A 16,333-nucleotide genomic window follows, 5' to 3' on the forward strand; every position below is an offset into this window, starting at 1 on the left:
GCCTTTGTGCCAAGTTTGAACAAAATCAGTTCAAGGATGTTTGAGTTACGGTTCAAAGACATGAAAAAATCGCAAAAAAATGGCCACCTGTCAGCCATATTGGATCATTTCACGAAATAAATTGGTGTTCATATGAAGGGCATACTGTTTTGCTTTTGTGCCAAATTTGAACAGAATCGGTTCAAGGATGTCTGAGTTATGGTCCAAAGACATGAAAAATCGCAACAAAATGGCCGCCTCACGCCCATATTGGATCGTATCGCAATATAATTTAAGATGCATATGTAGGCCATAGTGTTATGCCTTTGTGCCAAGTTTAAACAGAATCGGTTCGAGGAAGTTTGAGTTATGGTTCAAAGACACGAAAAATCGCAAACAAAATGGCAGCCTCGCGGCCATATTGGATTGTATCGCAAACTAATTTGACATGCACATGTAGGCCATAGTGTTATGCCTTTGTGCCAAGTTTGAACAGAATTTGTTCAAAGATGTCTGAGTTATGGTCCAAAGACATGAAAAATCGCAACAAAATGGCCGCCTCGCGGCCAAATTCGATCGTATCACAAAATAAATCGACGTGCATCTGTAGGTCATAGTGCTATGCCTTTGTGCCAAGTTTGAACGAAATTGGTTAAGCAGTGTCTGAGAAACTGTTGATGACGGACGGACGAACAGACGGGACCCAATCTATAAGTCCCCGCCGGACTTCGTCCGCGGGGACTAAAAAAATTAGCACAGCTTTTCTCATTTGGAAAATTTCTTTTAGAAATTTACAATTGTAAAAAAATGTTTACAATTTCATTGTGACCATCCCCTCCCAAGACCTAATGGTCCGTCCCTTAGTTTGAGCAGGTCTGTTAATATGTAACAGTTCATAAACAATGACAGGAAATGACTCAAGGTCAGTGGAGTATCCTGTTTTCAGTCATTGGCATGCCACCACTCGTGAACATTTGTAGAATTTCCCTTTTTCTTACCTCATTTGCACATTTTTGACACTGACGTGTTCATTTGAACAACATCACATCTCAACCCCTTCATCTACCTGTACACCAAATACTGAGAAGGTAGCTTAGGCGGTATGGGAGCTTTTGCGTGTGACGGACATACATCGGCACATACATACCAATATACATACATACACAGGGCTCGAAATTAACTTTTTCCCCTGGTAGTCCACTTGGGCTACCATTTTCTGAAGGTGGTAGCCCAGTGGCAATGGCTGGTAGTCCATGCATATTTTAGTTAAGGGCAATCTTTTTTCGTTAACCAGACAAGAAAAGGCTATTTTTCATGATTCTGCCCATGAAGTGAATTTTCTAGTCATTTGATATGGATACTTGCACACCTTTATGGCGATACAGAAGGATTCAACGCGCGTGATTGCTAAGGCTGGCAGTGTTCCAAATGCGCACTATTGCACGTGAAAATCATCAGCGTTTATATAGTTTTCTAGACACTATCGCCTTCTGCTCTCGTGTAAATATTTAATAGCTTTCAAGTTGGCCAATTTTCCATCTGTTCAAATGAATTTCTGCAGAATTGTAGACACCGCCAAGATAAATAAGGCTAAGCATGCGTTTTAGAAAATTCTCAATTTTTTGTGATATGGAAAGAATAGGCTAACAAATCGTATGAAATTACGAAGTAGACATTTGCCATTTCAAAACATAGTGTTTGTTTCACGACTAACCAAATCCATGCTTGGGACTGTGGGGGAGCATGTCAAGTATCACTACGTAAAACTTCAGGTGATTTTGAGCAAATTTGGAGTAGCTGAATCTTTTCAAAAACATGCTGTGCTAATCTGCATGTCTATGACGTCACGCATTTCATGACTGACGACCATACGTCTGCTCGAATTCGGTGTCGTTGTTTTGCATCTTCGGGTCAATAAATGCACAAAAAGTCATATTTTTGTGGATTTAAGAAATTTTTCTTAGCAACCGTTGCCTAGATACTCGAATCCTTTGGTATAGCCTTAATACCCAAGGAATAATCATGGATGTACAAAAATAGTGTACAAAGATGTGTGCATCCATGGTTTGACTGCATTTAGCTTGTCTCAAAGTGACGGACCAGACATGGCATACCAAATACTGACTGAATTTCAGGTCCCAGGCTTTGGTAGTCCGTGTGGGCTACCATTTCATGGACTTTGATGGTCCCAGAGAAAAGTTGGTAGTCTGTGGACGCGGGACTACCGCTTAAATTTCGAGCCCTGATACAGACATACAGACGCCACTGACTCACCATATAAGCTCTTTTTGGTATTTATATAAATACCAAATATGAGCTAATAAGTACTGGAGAATTTGTCACCTCTGATATCCTACAAGAAACGGTTACACAGAAAGCAGTGCAAGTCAAAACTAAGACAAATATTTTATTGATGGCCTTAAATTAACAGTATATATCAGTCTAACATGGAATAGCCAGACAGCTTGAATTTTGAATGCTTTTTACTAGCACTTCCTCATCTGCCAAGTCAGCAAAAGGCAGTACTGAGCCTTGAGCATTTTCGTCCATTTGGCTTGATATGTTAAGCAGCTTTAGTCCATACCAATCATACTTACAGTATCTATGTTTTCAAGAGCCTTTTAACGTTCATTTTTTCGTTAAAATGCATCACATTGGACATGTTATGTTTCACTTGTTTTAACGAGCTTGAACTGATAGCGAAAAATGAATTTGGCAGGATAACGGCAAGAGGGCAAGAGTGTAAATTTCTAATTGTAGACGTAGACAGCATTTTGTATTAAGTGTACATGTACATGGAAACTATAGTGTCATTACAATTACGGATAGCAATTGATAAATAAATACGAGTAGTAAGAGCCTCAAGGAAACACTTTTACAGTAAACTCCTAAAATAGACTGCAATTTTCTAATCTCTCACAAAACAGCCTGTTTTTGCATTAGAATGCGCAATGTCTTTGCCAAACTTTTCCTCACTGAAAATTTTTTGGATAGGATGTGCTATTTCATAAGAAAATTCTTCTAGGGAAGAAAAGAACATGGCATGTATTACTGTGTTACAAGTTTCCTTTATAATTCACAAACTGAATATTCAAGTTGGTATTTATTTTTAATTTAAACCATTAGTATTATGATCAATAAAACATTTTGCCCCTCCGAAATACTTATGCCATGTGAAAAATAACATCAACCTTGGAAATAACAGAACTGGGAAAAACAAAACAAAGACTAGAAGTTTATTGAAAGGCAAGTGTCTTTCTTTATTCATATAAATACCTGAAATCCATTAAATCTGCCTTGCAGATAACTGATAACAAATACTGCTAAGGCCAAAAAAAAGAAATGTTTCTGGTCAGGTCTTTCTTTAAAAAATGGTGCGGCGACGCGCATTTTATTTTATTTTTTTTTAAATTTTTTTTCCCTCAAGGGAGGGAGGGTCAATTTTATAGTTTTATCAATATAGTCACATATATATGTTCATGCAGTCACTGATCATGCCCCCCCCCCCCCCCCCCCAAGAATTTTCATTTTCTCTTCAGCCATATTGGTTTGGTGTCAGCCACGGCCGCCGGCCACAAACAGAAAAAATAGCACCAATGGCACTTGATCACAACTGGCACATTGTGAAACTACTCTATCTCTGGGTACACCTGTACATGAAATACTGAATGGGTAGGTGCTGCGGGTTTGGAGCTTGTCAGTACATGTACACACACCCACACAATCATATCATATATATGAAAGGCATATAGAAAGGCAGCTAGCCCCCTTACTGCCTTAGTTTGACCATAGACGGTCTTCCTCCCCTCTACTGATGGTCTTCCTCCCCTCTACTGTCTATGGTTTGAGCAGGTCTGTTAATATGTAACAGTTCAATGACAATGACAGGAAATGACTTAAGTCAGTGGAGTAAGCCTGTTTCAAGCCTGTTTCAGAATTTCGCTTTTTCTTACCTCATTTGCACATTTTTGACACTGATGTGTTCATTTGAACAAATTCACATCTCAACCCCTACATCTACCTGTACACCAATTATTGAGACGGTAGCTTTGGCGGTATGGGAGCCTTTGTGTGTGACGGACATACATCCGCACATACCCACAAATATACAGACATTTAGACTCATCATATAAGCTCTTTTTGGTATTTATATATGAAACCAAATATGAGCTAAAAATCAAGCAGGTAGTAATTTGTAAAAAATACCATCAAGGACAGTGTGCTCACATTCAGTTTGAATTGGTCTATTCAAGAAATATTTAAACCAGGAAAAACAAGAATGACAAAAGCAAATAAGGTCTGAAAGGTAGGTACTCGAGGTCATCTTTGGAAACATGCATATCGACTTCTATAGCAATGGGACAAGCAGATCCTAAATGCATAAGCAAATGTCAACAACAAAAAATAGACAGAGAAGGCTTGATAAAAAGAAAAGGTGGGAGTGATAAAAAAAAATGTACAAGGGATCTGGTAAAAAAGTAATGCTACCTCACAATCTTCTAGACCCTACCCCCTCCTGAATATCAAATGTTCCATCCCTTGGTATTACATAACGCCAGATGACAGGAAATATATTTACAACCTTGGGGAGTTTTTAATTACAATGGATGAGTGTTATCATTCTAATGTAAACAGCACTTAAGTTAGTTACAGATAGTGAAATGCCTTCCACTGTGGGCGGTGATTACAACATCTGGAATTATCCTGGATCCAAATTTCTCATCAGTTCTTGTATGTCTTACATAGAGTAGTTGCAAAAATTAGTCCGCAATGAAAAAATTTACCTCAGCTTTGTTTTCTCAATCAAATTTTCCTACAAATTGATACCAAATATGACAAAATTATGTTCACAGCCTTCGAAACTGTCTCATAATATAACCTGGGTTGGTGTAGGTCATTTAAGGTCACAAACTGAGAAAATTACCTGAACTATACAAATATGGGGGGTTCCCAACACTTTGAGCAGAAAATTTATCTAATAACATCCCTTGGGACTTTATACCAAATTACAAAGCTATCAAACAAGTTATTTTGAGAACAAGTTTTCTTGACCAAAAATGACAATATTGTCTTAAAAATACAAATTAGTATATTTCAGGACAATTTCCACATATCTAACTATTGTCATCTCTGTACATCTGTGTACCAAATATAAAAGCTGCCTGTCCAGGGGTTTTAAAAAGAAAATACAGTTTAAGATTTTTTGACCAAAAATGACAAAATTGCTCCATAGTAATTTTCCAAATTTTGTCATAATTTCAACAAATTACAAGAGTAACACCTGTGCAAAGATCCAACCCACATTTGAAAGCGATTGGGCTGGCAGTTTCAGAGAAGAATTTTTACTGAAAATGAGAAAAATCATCAAAAAATTCAGCAAAAATACAAAATTAAAGATATCTTCACAATATTCATAAAACTGTATAAGGTTCACCTAAGGTACTTGCACACAAATTTCAAAGCAATCAAAACAGCGGTTCTAGAGTTATTAATTCTTGTCCATTTTCACATTTTGTAAGCTCATTTGCATAATTTTGCCAATGCAGACTTCATTTGAACAAAATCCCATCTATAGCCCAGGATGCATCCACACACCAAATACCAAGCTGAAACGTGCAGTGGTTTGCGTGTTTTTGATGTTGACGGACATACTGTACGTACGTACATACATACACACATGCATACTGTCTCGGGACCTCCAGTGTCCCATTGTTTTGTAATATATAACAGGTGTGCCATGAGCTTTGATGGATACACTAATATCAAACAGCCATAGCTGTAAACTGGCGCAAAATGGTGCATAGGGAGATCGAATGGAGATAGCACAGCAGGCACAGTGTATGGTTTCTGACCAAAGTACCTCGGAGTTTTCCAGGGGATATTGGAAGATTGGAGGGAAATTTCGAAAGTGATAGGGGCTTATCAAAGTTGGTCTGCGGTTCATTTGTGTGCTGTTGTAAGAGTCCTTTGTTCTCTCACTGAACAGATTGATCACACCATACACGTTTTTTATCCAAATGCACATACAAAACAAAGTCCCGAAGTAGCGAATTCCAGCCATTTTCAAATCACACTGTTTGTCAGTGCGGTAAACAATATTCGCAAAAATCACATTTCCAGGCTAATAGACTAAGTTTTACGAAATCACACGTCCTTATCACAAAATAAAATGATCTTTGTCTTTAAATCAATGCGCCAGTAAACAGGTCCATCAGATAGTTATGTCATCAAGTCTGTAATGTTAAGGGTCATAACAAATGTGAGAAATCTAAAACATTAAATATGTTGTTTTTTATCAATTTTTTTACCAAAAGCGCATGAAAATCTCTGATACTTTGAATCAGCCATCCTGCATATTTCTAACATTCATCAAAACCTCATTTCTGTTCCACAACTCATTAAATAGTCCACAATGCAGGATTGGTGTACATTCCAAAACTACATATATGAAAGACCCCTAAAATCAATTAGTTAAAAGGGGGGGGTTTAGATATTTCCCCAAACTATCTAACCGCTGCTCCGTTTGGCTCCATTTTTCCGAATCGGAACCTTGGAACCAGTCTGAATATCTGTACCAAATATCAATGCAGTCTGTTCAGCGGTTTTTGACTTTTTGTCGTTTACGGAAAATGGACATTGTCTAACCTGTTCACCCCAATTTCCTGTAGACAGGTCCACACTCACCATTGATAACAATGGGTTTGGGCCATATCATGGCAGTGAAAGACTGTAACATGTGAGGTCTTGGATACTTAATCTCTGGAATGTCAAAGTCTGTATATTGACTCAAGGATGTTTACTTAAATGCCTAGGGTCATCTCAAAAGTGAGAATCTAAACTATAAAATATGTTTTTTTATTGCTTTTGATGCCCAAAAGAGCATAGAAATCACTGATACTTCGAATCCGCCATCCTGCATATTTCTAACATTCATCAAAACCTCATTTCTGTTCCACAACTCATAAAACAGTCCACAATGCAGGATTGGTGTTCATTCCAAAACTACATATATGAAAGACCCCTAAAATCAATTAGTTAAAAAGGGGGGTTAGAAATTTCCCAAAACTATATAACCGCCGCTCCGTTTGGCTCCATTTTTCGGAATCGGAACCTTGGAACCAGTCTGAATATCGGTACCAAATATCAACGCAGTCTGTTCAGCAGTTTTTGACTTTTTGTCGTTTACGGAAAATGGACGACATCTAACACCGGTTGAAACTACCCCTATATCACAACTTCCAGTTGTGATAAAAAAGGGTGACGTGCTGTTGTTCAAGTGACGCGTGCGCTGACCAGAAACATTTCTTTTTCTTGTTTTGGCCTAATTTTATTGATTGAAATAACTACAGCCTTTCTCAAATACGGTAACTGGATTAATCGTTTCATCTGAATAAATTTTGTCTCAAAATATCACCATTGTATAAATTGTTAAATTTAAGTTAATAGTTAATAATGTCTTGATGAATAAATGTAGCATTTGTCACTTTTTTTGCCTTAAAATGAATGTTTTAGTGCCTTTCAATTTTAACCCTTTCACCCCAGTTCCCTGTATACAGGTCCAACTTTACCATAGAAAACAATGGATGGTGGTGAAAGGGTTAAAGGTATTGGCTATTTCCACATAAATTCAAGGTAAATTCTACTATAAAAAGTGGACATTTCACATATAATCTTTTTGTGAAATTTCATGATATATTAGAATAGTATTTACCTTTATGTAACTAGAGTTACACAAAGGTAAATAAATGAGGAAATAACCATGACTTTTAAAATAGAAAGGCACCTAAAATGTTCATTTTAAGGCAGAAAAGTGAAGATACTACAATTATTCATCAAGACATTAATAACAATCAAATGTAATGTACTCTAATTTCATTACAACAAAATGCTCAGAGATTTTCACCAGCAAACAGGATCCATACACAGGGCTCAAAATTAACTTTTTCCCCAATTTCTGAAGTTGGTAGCCCAGTGACAAGGTCTGGTAGCCCATGCATATTTTAGTTTTTTCAAAAAGCTATTTGTCGAGGTTGTGCCCATGAAGTGAATTTGTTAGTCACTTGATGTGAATACTTGCACACCTTTATTACTCAAAGGAAACTGGTATAATTGATGACAGTGACACTAAAAAGTTTGGTGACCTATCATTGTATTGACAACCTGTTCCATGCTCAGAGTTGCATGCAAATTTTGATAGACGTCTTGGCAATGACCACCATCTTCTGAGCAGGGCTAAAAACAGACCATGGACTTTCTGTAGTAGGGAGGAGTTTGTGATTGATATATTCTGATCAAAATGCAATGAGAATGCGTTTTCATTGGCCATCGTTTTCTGTGTTTGTCATCCAAGTACATCGGTTGAGATACTGAAACTTAGTTCCGAAGTTCCATCGCAAGTTGTCTTTGTGATTTGTAAACAAAGTCGCTGGTCACAGTCTGACCTTACTGTGTCAAGCTGGGTTTGACTGCATTTTAGTTCGTCCAAAAGTGAAAGACCGTACATGACACACCGAGTACTGACTGACTTTATGTCCCAGGGCTTTGGTAGTCCATGTGGGCTACCATTTCATGGAGTTTGGTAGCCCCAGGGAAAAGTTGGTAGTCTGTGGAGGCAGGACTACCGCTAATTTCGAGCCCTGATACACATTTGAGTCTCACTTTAAGTACTGAATTTTAATGACAGTCTCACATTGTCAAAAGCATTGAAAATGCAAACCACTGTAATACTGAACATCTTAAGAATACATGAAATATCCATTTTTTTGTGCAACATTTTACCTTTACGCCAGGTCCTAGAAATAACCATGACCTTTTGCACTAAATGCCAAGGCCAAAGTAAATTCTCTGTTTATGTGGTCACTCTAAATTTTACATCCAAAGCGTGAAAATTGGGGAAACACACAGAGTTAGTTTGGCCTAATTGAAACTTCACTCTATTACAAGCCATAGAGATTTTTCATCTCTTCCCTGATGTGCATCTTTCCATTTTGTTGTCAAACACCCCATCCACCAGTGTATGAGAACATCATCATAAGATACCTCAACAATCTTGCCAATTAATGGTCTTTCTTTCCACTGACCGTGCTCCCCGCACTGTACAACTCCCTGAGCCATTTTTAAGTCAGGGGTGTCAAGGAAAACACTGGTCAGAGACAAGCCATCGTGTTAAAGCTCCATTAGCTGTAACTTTGGCCATTTTTTCAGTACTTTTGTTCTGTGTATCAACTACAGTTTCTGGTTTGAATCCCCCTGAACCATGATGAAATACCCAGTATTTAGCTTATTACACAACCTATATGAGAATCAGCATTGTTATTGTTGAAAATTGTATTCATATCATGTGTCAACAATAACAATGATAATGATAAAATGATTTAATAATGGCATTTAGAGACAAAATAAACTTGTTTGGAAGTATTCTCGTAACTACGAGCGGTGATGGACATTTCCAATACCACTGATATAAATAGGAAAGTGCAGTGCGTGAATGTGTTATGTGTGCTGTACATGTTACACTGTTTTGTTTGTCTTCCCATAGATCCTTGAGAATATTTTTCTATAGGTTCAGTGTGCCCTCTAACAAAAGAGACTTCATGAAACTTCTCTGAGTCAATTGAAAAATTTGAGAAATTTTCTTGAGTCACAATGTATAATTTCCTATTCATCTGAAAATTTTCTTGCGTCACAGAGAATATTCATGAGTCATGGCGCGCCAAATAGGCTTAGAGGGCACGCTGTATAGGTTCCATTGTTTTTGCTAAGGTTGGGGAATATTGGTAAATGATTTGGTACCCCTGTAACATTTCTACCGTCCCTAATCTGATTGCATTGCTATACCAAGTGAACCTCGGTAAAATGACTGGGGAACCCCGAAAACATTTACTTGGGTACCGGCCTTAACAAAAACAGTGGCTTCTTTGGTCTTCCTGGCCCTTTCAGTAATATAAGGTTATTCCCAAAACACTGGGATTTATGTCCGAGTACATTGTGCATAGGAGGTATTGTCTGAGATGCATAGCATATTGAGGACAATACTGAAGCTTACGATGTACAAGGACATAAATCCTGGAACGCTTTCAGCGAGTTCGCTAAGTGCTCAGAACGAAATGTCAACCCATGCTGCACAGTGCATGCAGTAGAAATTGTAGGTCAGCAGCATAATTTCACTCAAAATTCATAGGTTTTGAACTGACCATGACTTAGAAGAGCTGAATGTTAAGGAGTATATAATATTTTTGTAAAAAATGTAAAATTTTCTCTTCTTTTTTCCTTGTGTTGACAGAAAGGTGTTTTGAGGTCAAAGGTCAAATAGCGTCCAATAACACCTGAAGTTATTGTACTCCACGTCAAAGTTATTGGACTCTGTGTCTACTGATACTGAAACTTACTGTACGATGATACTCCATAGGTTACAGACACAGGTGTATAATAAAATTTTTTACTCATGATACCCCGCCAACAGATAGCTGCGTTTTCACAGCTAGGTGAAGCCTGTACTACAGGCTGTAGTGCAGCAAGGAGGGACAGTACGTGGGCCAGTTGTTCTGAACCATAGTCACTTGTGATCGGTCTATTCCGCTCGGGGTCTATGCCCTCATAGACGTGTGTACATATGCCTGAGAAAAACCAAAGTCAGGAAACCAATGGCTATTTCCTATAGGGATTATGCCACCATGTCATCTTCGACGTTCGATTTTACTGTGAAAAGTAGCAAGTTCATCTATCATGTAACCGTCGATCGTTCCCTATCATTCTCAAAATTCATACCTGGTACTTAATTTGCTTCAAAAACGCTCGTTTCGTGTGATTTTCGGCCGAATTCGACGGACGCATCGCTAAAACATAAGCGTGTGCAACCTTCCGGTCACCTCTTGGGTACCTCCACTTTACTGACGTTGGCGCCGCCTACCCATGAGGGGTGACTAAAATGTTGCTCACGCTTATGTTTTGGCTAGGTGTTTCTTGAACTCGGCCTAAAATCACACGAAACGAGCATTTTGTTAGCAGATGAAGTATCAGGTATGAATTTTCGTGTGATTTTCGGCCAAGTTCAAAAGACACCTCGCCAAAACATACGGCGTGAGCAACCTTCCAGTTACCCCTCATGGGTACGCGGCGCTAACGTCAGTAAAGTGGAGGTGCCCAACGTTCACTGTGAGGTGACCGGAATGTTGCTCATGCTTATGTTTTAGCGATGTGCCCGTCGAATTCAGCCGCCCGTCGAATTCAGCCGAAAATCACACGAAACGAGCATTTTTGAAGCAAATTAATTACCAGGTATGAATTTTGAGAATGATAGGGAACGATCGACGGTTACATGATAGATGAACTTGCTACTTTTCACAGTAAAATCGAACGTCGAAGATGACTTGGTGGCATAATCCCTATAGGAAATAGCCATTCGGTTTCCTGACTTTGGTTTTTCTCAGGCATACTGCTGAAATCACTGATGTGTTCAAAACGTCAAAACAAAGGCCCAGCCGCCAGCGCGTCTTACCGCAAGATATTCCCAGCTGTCACTCAACTTGTCAAGTGAAAACATGACCCGCCAAACTCAAAAGATCGTGGCGCGAAATAGAAAAGTTCTACCCGCCAGAGCAAATCTGTTAAACCACGCCTCCAATTTTTACCTCAATTTCACGATCAACAACTTTCTCAGACGTTGTTCAGACATCGTGGTCCTGTCGACTGGCGCGGCCGGCGGACATTCTGTCGTTCATCTTTGGAAAATTGAAAAAATTGTGAGATGATGAACAGGATTTACCCGAACAGAACATCGACACGCCGCGGGAGAAACAACTAGAAGCATGGCTCGTAATCATGGACTATAGGACTTTGTGAAATATGCAAGGACTGGAAATCAAAGAACTGGATTTTGTTTGAGTGTTGTTCAGAAAAAAATTCACATATTCATCTCAGTTAGCAATATTCTCATCGGTGAATTTCTCATAGGCTACTGGCGTCAGTTTTTTAAAAGTCCATTCCCAAACTGACCATCGGCTTCTCACACATCGTGCGACGGCACTGGTTGAGACATCTTCTGCACTATTGCCATATTCGTCATTTTCTTTTGCTTTGTTTTTCTTTGAGAGATATCTAACACTTGACACGATACAAAGCGTTGCCATTAATTTCGTAACCCACGATCGCTGAAACGGAACTTTTCGCCACCTCTCTGCATGACGAGAAAATCGCCAGTAACTTTATCCCCACCACGCAGTAAGATTTCCATTACAATCCTGCAACTTGGGCAAGATTGCCTTTCCACTCTACTATATCTCCGTTTGAGCCATTACAGTATCATAGGACGAAGGTAAATTAACCAGCAGAGATTTGGTTCAAGTCGGTGCATTTTCGAAAATAAAATGATCTGTAAAAGTTCATCGTGTAAAATTTGGCAGCCCAGGTCAGGTTTACGTAGCGATCAAACGCGTTTTTATTTAGTCTGTGCAGCTACAGTGAGTGCCGGGTGAAACTTCCCTGTATCGCGTTCACCCCACTCAATGCGTTCATAATCATATCCTACTCACACGTTTCACTTGAAAACAGAACACAAATCATTGCATTCCAAGCGATCATCCAACTCACACGATCACAAATCATGAACTTGAACCAAGTCTAGTAAACCAGTAAGCAAATCAAGAGAAAAGCTGTGCACAAACACGCTTCAAACACAGCGTAACGGTGGTCGGCGTTTGGAAGGTGGGCGTGGTTTTATGTTTTTGGTCTGGGCAGTCAATTTTCTGTTTCGCGCGTCGATGTTTTGAATGTGGCGGGTTCATGTTTTCGGTTGACATGTCTTTCTGACAGCCGGGAAAAGTTGCGGTCAGACGTGCTGGCGGCAGTGTCTTTGTTTTTACGTTTTGAACACATTAGTGATTTCAGCAATATGTACACACGTCTATGGGGGCATAGTGACTGTGTTCTGAACAGTGAAAACACAGTGTTTTGAACAATTGTGCACTTACCTAATGATATGTTTTTGCAAGCCTGGTCTTGTATAATAAACTATATGCTGCAGAATTGTCCAGAGGGAAATTGGAATGGTTAAAAAAACAAATACACCAGCAATAAACCAAGCTTTTGTATGAGTACTGGTGTCCGTCTTGTGCAGTTCCCACACACATAGGGGAAATCCAACACAGAGCAATATGAAATAGCCCGACAGAACTGCAGGTCGAATCCACGTCTTATAGTTGCCACAAGTTGGCATGGTGAATAAAAAAATCAAAGTTTATCCAGGAAGATTACATAAATATTGCTGTAACGTTATATGGGGAGAAACACCGTCATAATCATGATCATGACCCCTGTCGTCTACTACATCGTTTACACTGCGCACGCGCAGATAGATACCGTAAAGGAAGTGACGATCTAGTCTCAGGAACTCGCGGCGGAAATAGAGCCCCACTGCAGTACAGTCTTGGTAAACCGAGACTAATACGAATACGAAAACGAATACGAAAATAACTTCAGCATCGTGAGTGAACCATACCAGCACCCGTGCAGATCATGTGTGTGGCTACTCATCAGCCTCGAAAGCGCTGCAAATCCTCTCTGAATATCGACATCAACTAATACGTCGCTAAAGGTAATTTTGGAACTGTTGTATATGTCGCAATCAACTGTCACTATACTTTAAGTGCATCAGCACAGTGCGATTCGGTGATGGATGGGTGGACGATTGTCAGTAATGACAGTTTGTTCGTTGTTGCATATAAATGTCAAATTGCCAAGCTACTTAGCGCAACCATGGATGATGATCTATTTTTTACATCCATGGCGGAACTACTTCCTGCATGTTCTTATTAACGTGTCTACATTAAGATGGGAACAGATAGACCCAGGCCAAAGTCAAGATAAGTGGACACAATCACAAGTACAAGTGCATGGAAGTCGAGTGAGTTTCTGTACTGTACTAGGGTGACCGGACGATTTTTAAAACTGAAATCTTTTGCCAAAATCTTGATGGCACCTGTTGAAAGTGTTGGTATAAAGTCCAAATCTGGAAAAATAATGGAGCTATTAGCATAATCACAATTTGGCAGCCTCTGGAAAATCAAAGTTTCCAAATTCGTTCCTTGAGAATATTGTAATTGTAATGAGGAGTAATGAGACAGTGTCACCAAAAATCGGACCCAACATGGTTTAAATGGCCGAAACTCGAAAGATGACTAACAGTAAAATAATGAGTCCAGTGAAAGGTGTATTTATAGTTTCGGAGTGTCTATTGACAGGCGCCTGTCAATAGACAGAATCCGGCTATTGACAGGCGCCTGTCAATAGACAAAAAATGGCTATTGAAACGCGGGACGTTTTTCGCCAAAATTCACCACATTTTAGCAAAGTAAACTGTTCTTTCTTCACTTAAATGAAGAACACATTATTTTTCCATGAAAAATTTACAAAATAAGTCCTAACACGTCACAAATTCAACGTTTTGAACGCAGTAGCGAAAGCCGTCATACGCGGTGCCGTACTGTATCACCCGAGCTATAGCATGTACATGTTCTAGCACGTGTATTGTGGCCTATAGATCATACTTGTACTGTACGATACAACGTTTCAGTGTTGATTAAGCCCGTTTTGCAGCGTAAAAGTTGAAAAAACCTAGTTAACGTCACAACTGTCAAGGCATTCATCGTGATTTTCGATGGGTACGACACTCTGATCGCCTTCAACATGGCTCCGCGGCTGCGCTGAGAAATGGCTATTACAGTGGTGAAGACATTCTAAAACATCGGCAGATGGCCCAAAATAACAAGGTAAAAGTACCAGAAGCACAACAAGTTGAACTTTACAGCGAAGTACGACTTGCGGCATGCGGCAGGAGCCAGAGCGAAAGATTCATTAAGTCTCAACTAACGATGCCAGTACCTGTCAAATTTACTTGCTACATGATATGTTATACACCTAAGCTCAATAGCCTGTGCCGCAATAGAACATCATTAACACAACAGCGAAGGTTGATAGCTGTTAGGCTTACAGTGTACTTTCACTTACCATTTTGCCTGTCTTTGCTTTTGTAAAAACCACCTGCGGTCAAAGGTCATTTCGTTGAAACGGGACCGTTATAGACAAGAAGCCCTAGTTCGATTCTGCATTCCGTTATGATATAAGGGTAGAGAGTTTCGTGCCAGTAACTGAACTAACACAAGTAAATGCCTTTCCAAAATGTTCCCCGAAACTTTTACCGAAATGGAATTCGAATAAATTTTACATGGCAGTGTATGTCGATGGCGACGTCACCTGGTCACCGTTCACGACACTTATCGGTTAGGGTTATGACTGAGTTTAACACATGATGAAAGAGTTTGCGCTTTAATGTTGTAAACAGTGTACAACGCTGCATTTGTATTGCCTTTTCGCCGTTATTTCTTCATCTTTTGAGCAAAGACAAGGAAAAATCTTGTCAACTGCAATCGAGAGCGAAAATGGTGCATGTCAACAGGACCGAAACCCTGCCGGCTTCCAGTATGCACCGTGTACCGTAAGATGGCTGCATCATCGATTGCCGACTTGGATGCCATAGTCCAATTACACCATGCACGATAAAGTCGACGGCGACTTTGTCCATTTTTTCGTGCAAATGAGTTAGTAAAATATTCTGAAAAGGTGGACGCAGTTTCTCTCGCTAAAATCATGTAGAGTTTGGCGAAAAAAGTCCCACGTGTCAATAGCCAACTTTTGTCTATTGACAGGCGCCTGTCAATAGACGGATTCTTGTCTATTGACAGGCGTTGATACGACACCGTACAAGATAAAGAATAAAGCGCCTCGTCCGTATTTTAGTGCAAAAACAGGCTGTGTAAAACATTCTTAGAAGCATGGGCCGGTGTGTTTCCCAAAAAAATCCATTCATTTTGGAGCGCGAGAGAGTTGGAGAGAGAGTTGGAGAGCGAGTCCCGCGTGTCAATATTATAGCCAGCTCTTCGCTATATATTGACAGGCGCGGCGTTGGTGCAACATCGTACGCGGTAAAGTCTAAAATTACTAAGAATTACGGCGACTTTGTCCATAATTCAGTGTACAAATGCTTTACCAAGCCTTCTAACAAGCATTGGGCAGTTTATTAGGCTAAAATGTGGTCAATTTTGGTGAAAAACATCCCGCGTGTCAATAGCCACATCCTGGCTATTGACAGGCACGGCGTTGGTGCAACCGTATCGTAAGCCTTACACGGTAAAGTCTACAATTACTCTAAAATTGCGGCGACTTTGTCCATAATTCTGTGTACAAATGCTTTACCAAGCCTTCGTACAAGCATTGGGCAGTTTATTAGGCTAAAATGTGGTGAATTTTGGCGAAAAATCTCCCGCGTGTCAATAGCCAAATTTTGTCCATTGACAGGCGC

At 39.6% G+C, this 16,333-nt stretch overlaps 2 protein-coding genes across 9 annotated transcripts in view; one reads left to right on the forward strand and one right to left on the reverse strand.

Moving 5' to 3' along the window:
* LOC139130338 (transmembrane protein 184C-like) overlaps nucleotides 1-13,323 on the reverse strand; it is a 76,513-nt gene extending 63,190 nt beyond the window's left edge. Inside the window, exon 1 of one of the 5 annotated variants that reach the window (XR_011551828.1) lies at nucleotides 12,948-13,323. Coding sequence is in view for 2 of the 5 variants with exons in the window: in XM_070696101.1 (XP_070552202.1) it covers nucleotides 12,948-13,192 (245 nt within the window). In the remaining 3 variants the exon portion in view is untranslated. Of the gene's footprint in view, nucleotides 1-10,746; nucleotides 10,877-12,947 lie in introns of those variants that run through there. The other 4 variants (XR_011551827.1, XM_070696101.1, XM_070696100.1 and 1 more) reach the window with 4 other exon arrangements.
* A 22-nt stretch (nucleotides 13,324-13,345) lies between these two features.
* Nucleotides 13,346-16,333, forward strand: part of LOC139130337 (spartin-like) — a 54,628-nt gene continuing 51,640 nt past the window's right edge. For 2 of the 4 annotated variants that reach the window (XM_070696097.1, XM_070696098.1), the window contains exon 1: nucleotides 13,346-13,570. Coding sequence is in view for 1 of the 4 variants with exons in the window: in XM_070696096.1 (XP_070552197.1) it covers nucleotides 13,869-13,879 (11 nt within the window). In the remaining 3 variants the exon portion in view is untranslated. Of the gene's footprint in view, nucleotides 13,571-13,706; nucleotides 13,880-16,333 lie in introns of those variants that run through there. The other 2 variants (XM_070696099.1, XM_070696096.1) reach the window with 2 other exon arrangements.

This window comes from Ptychodera flava, chromosome 4 (assembly GCF_041260155.1).
Source record: "Ptychodera flava strain L36383 chromosome 4, AS_Pfla_20210202, whole genome shotgun sequence".
NCBI classification, from domain to species: Eukaryota; Metazoa; Hemichordata; class Enteropneusta; family Ptychoderidae; genus Ptychodera; species Ptychodera flava.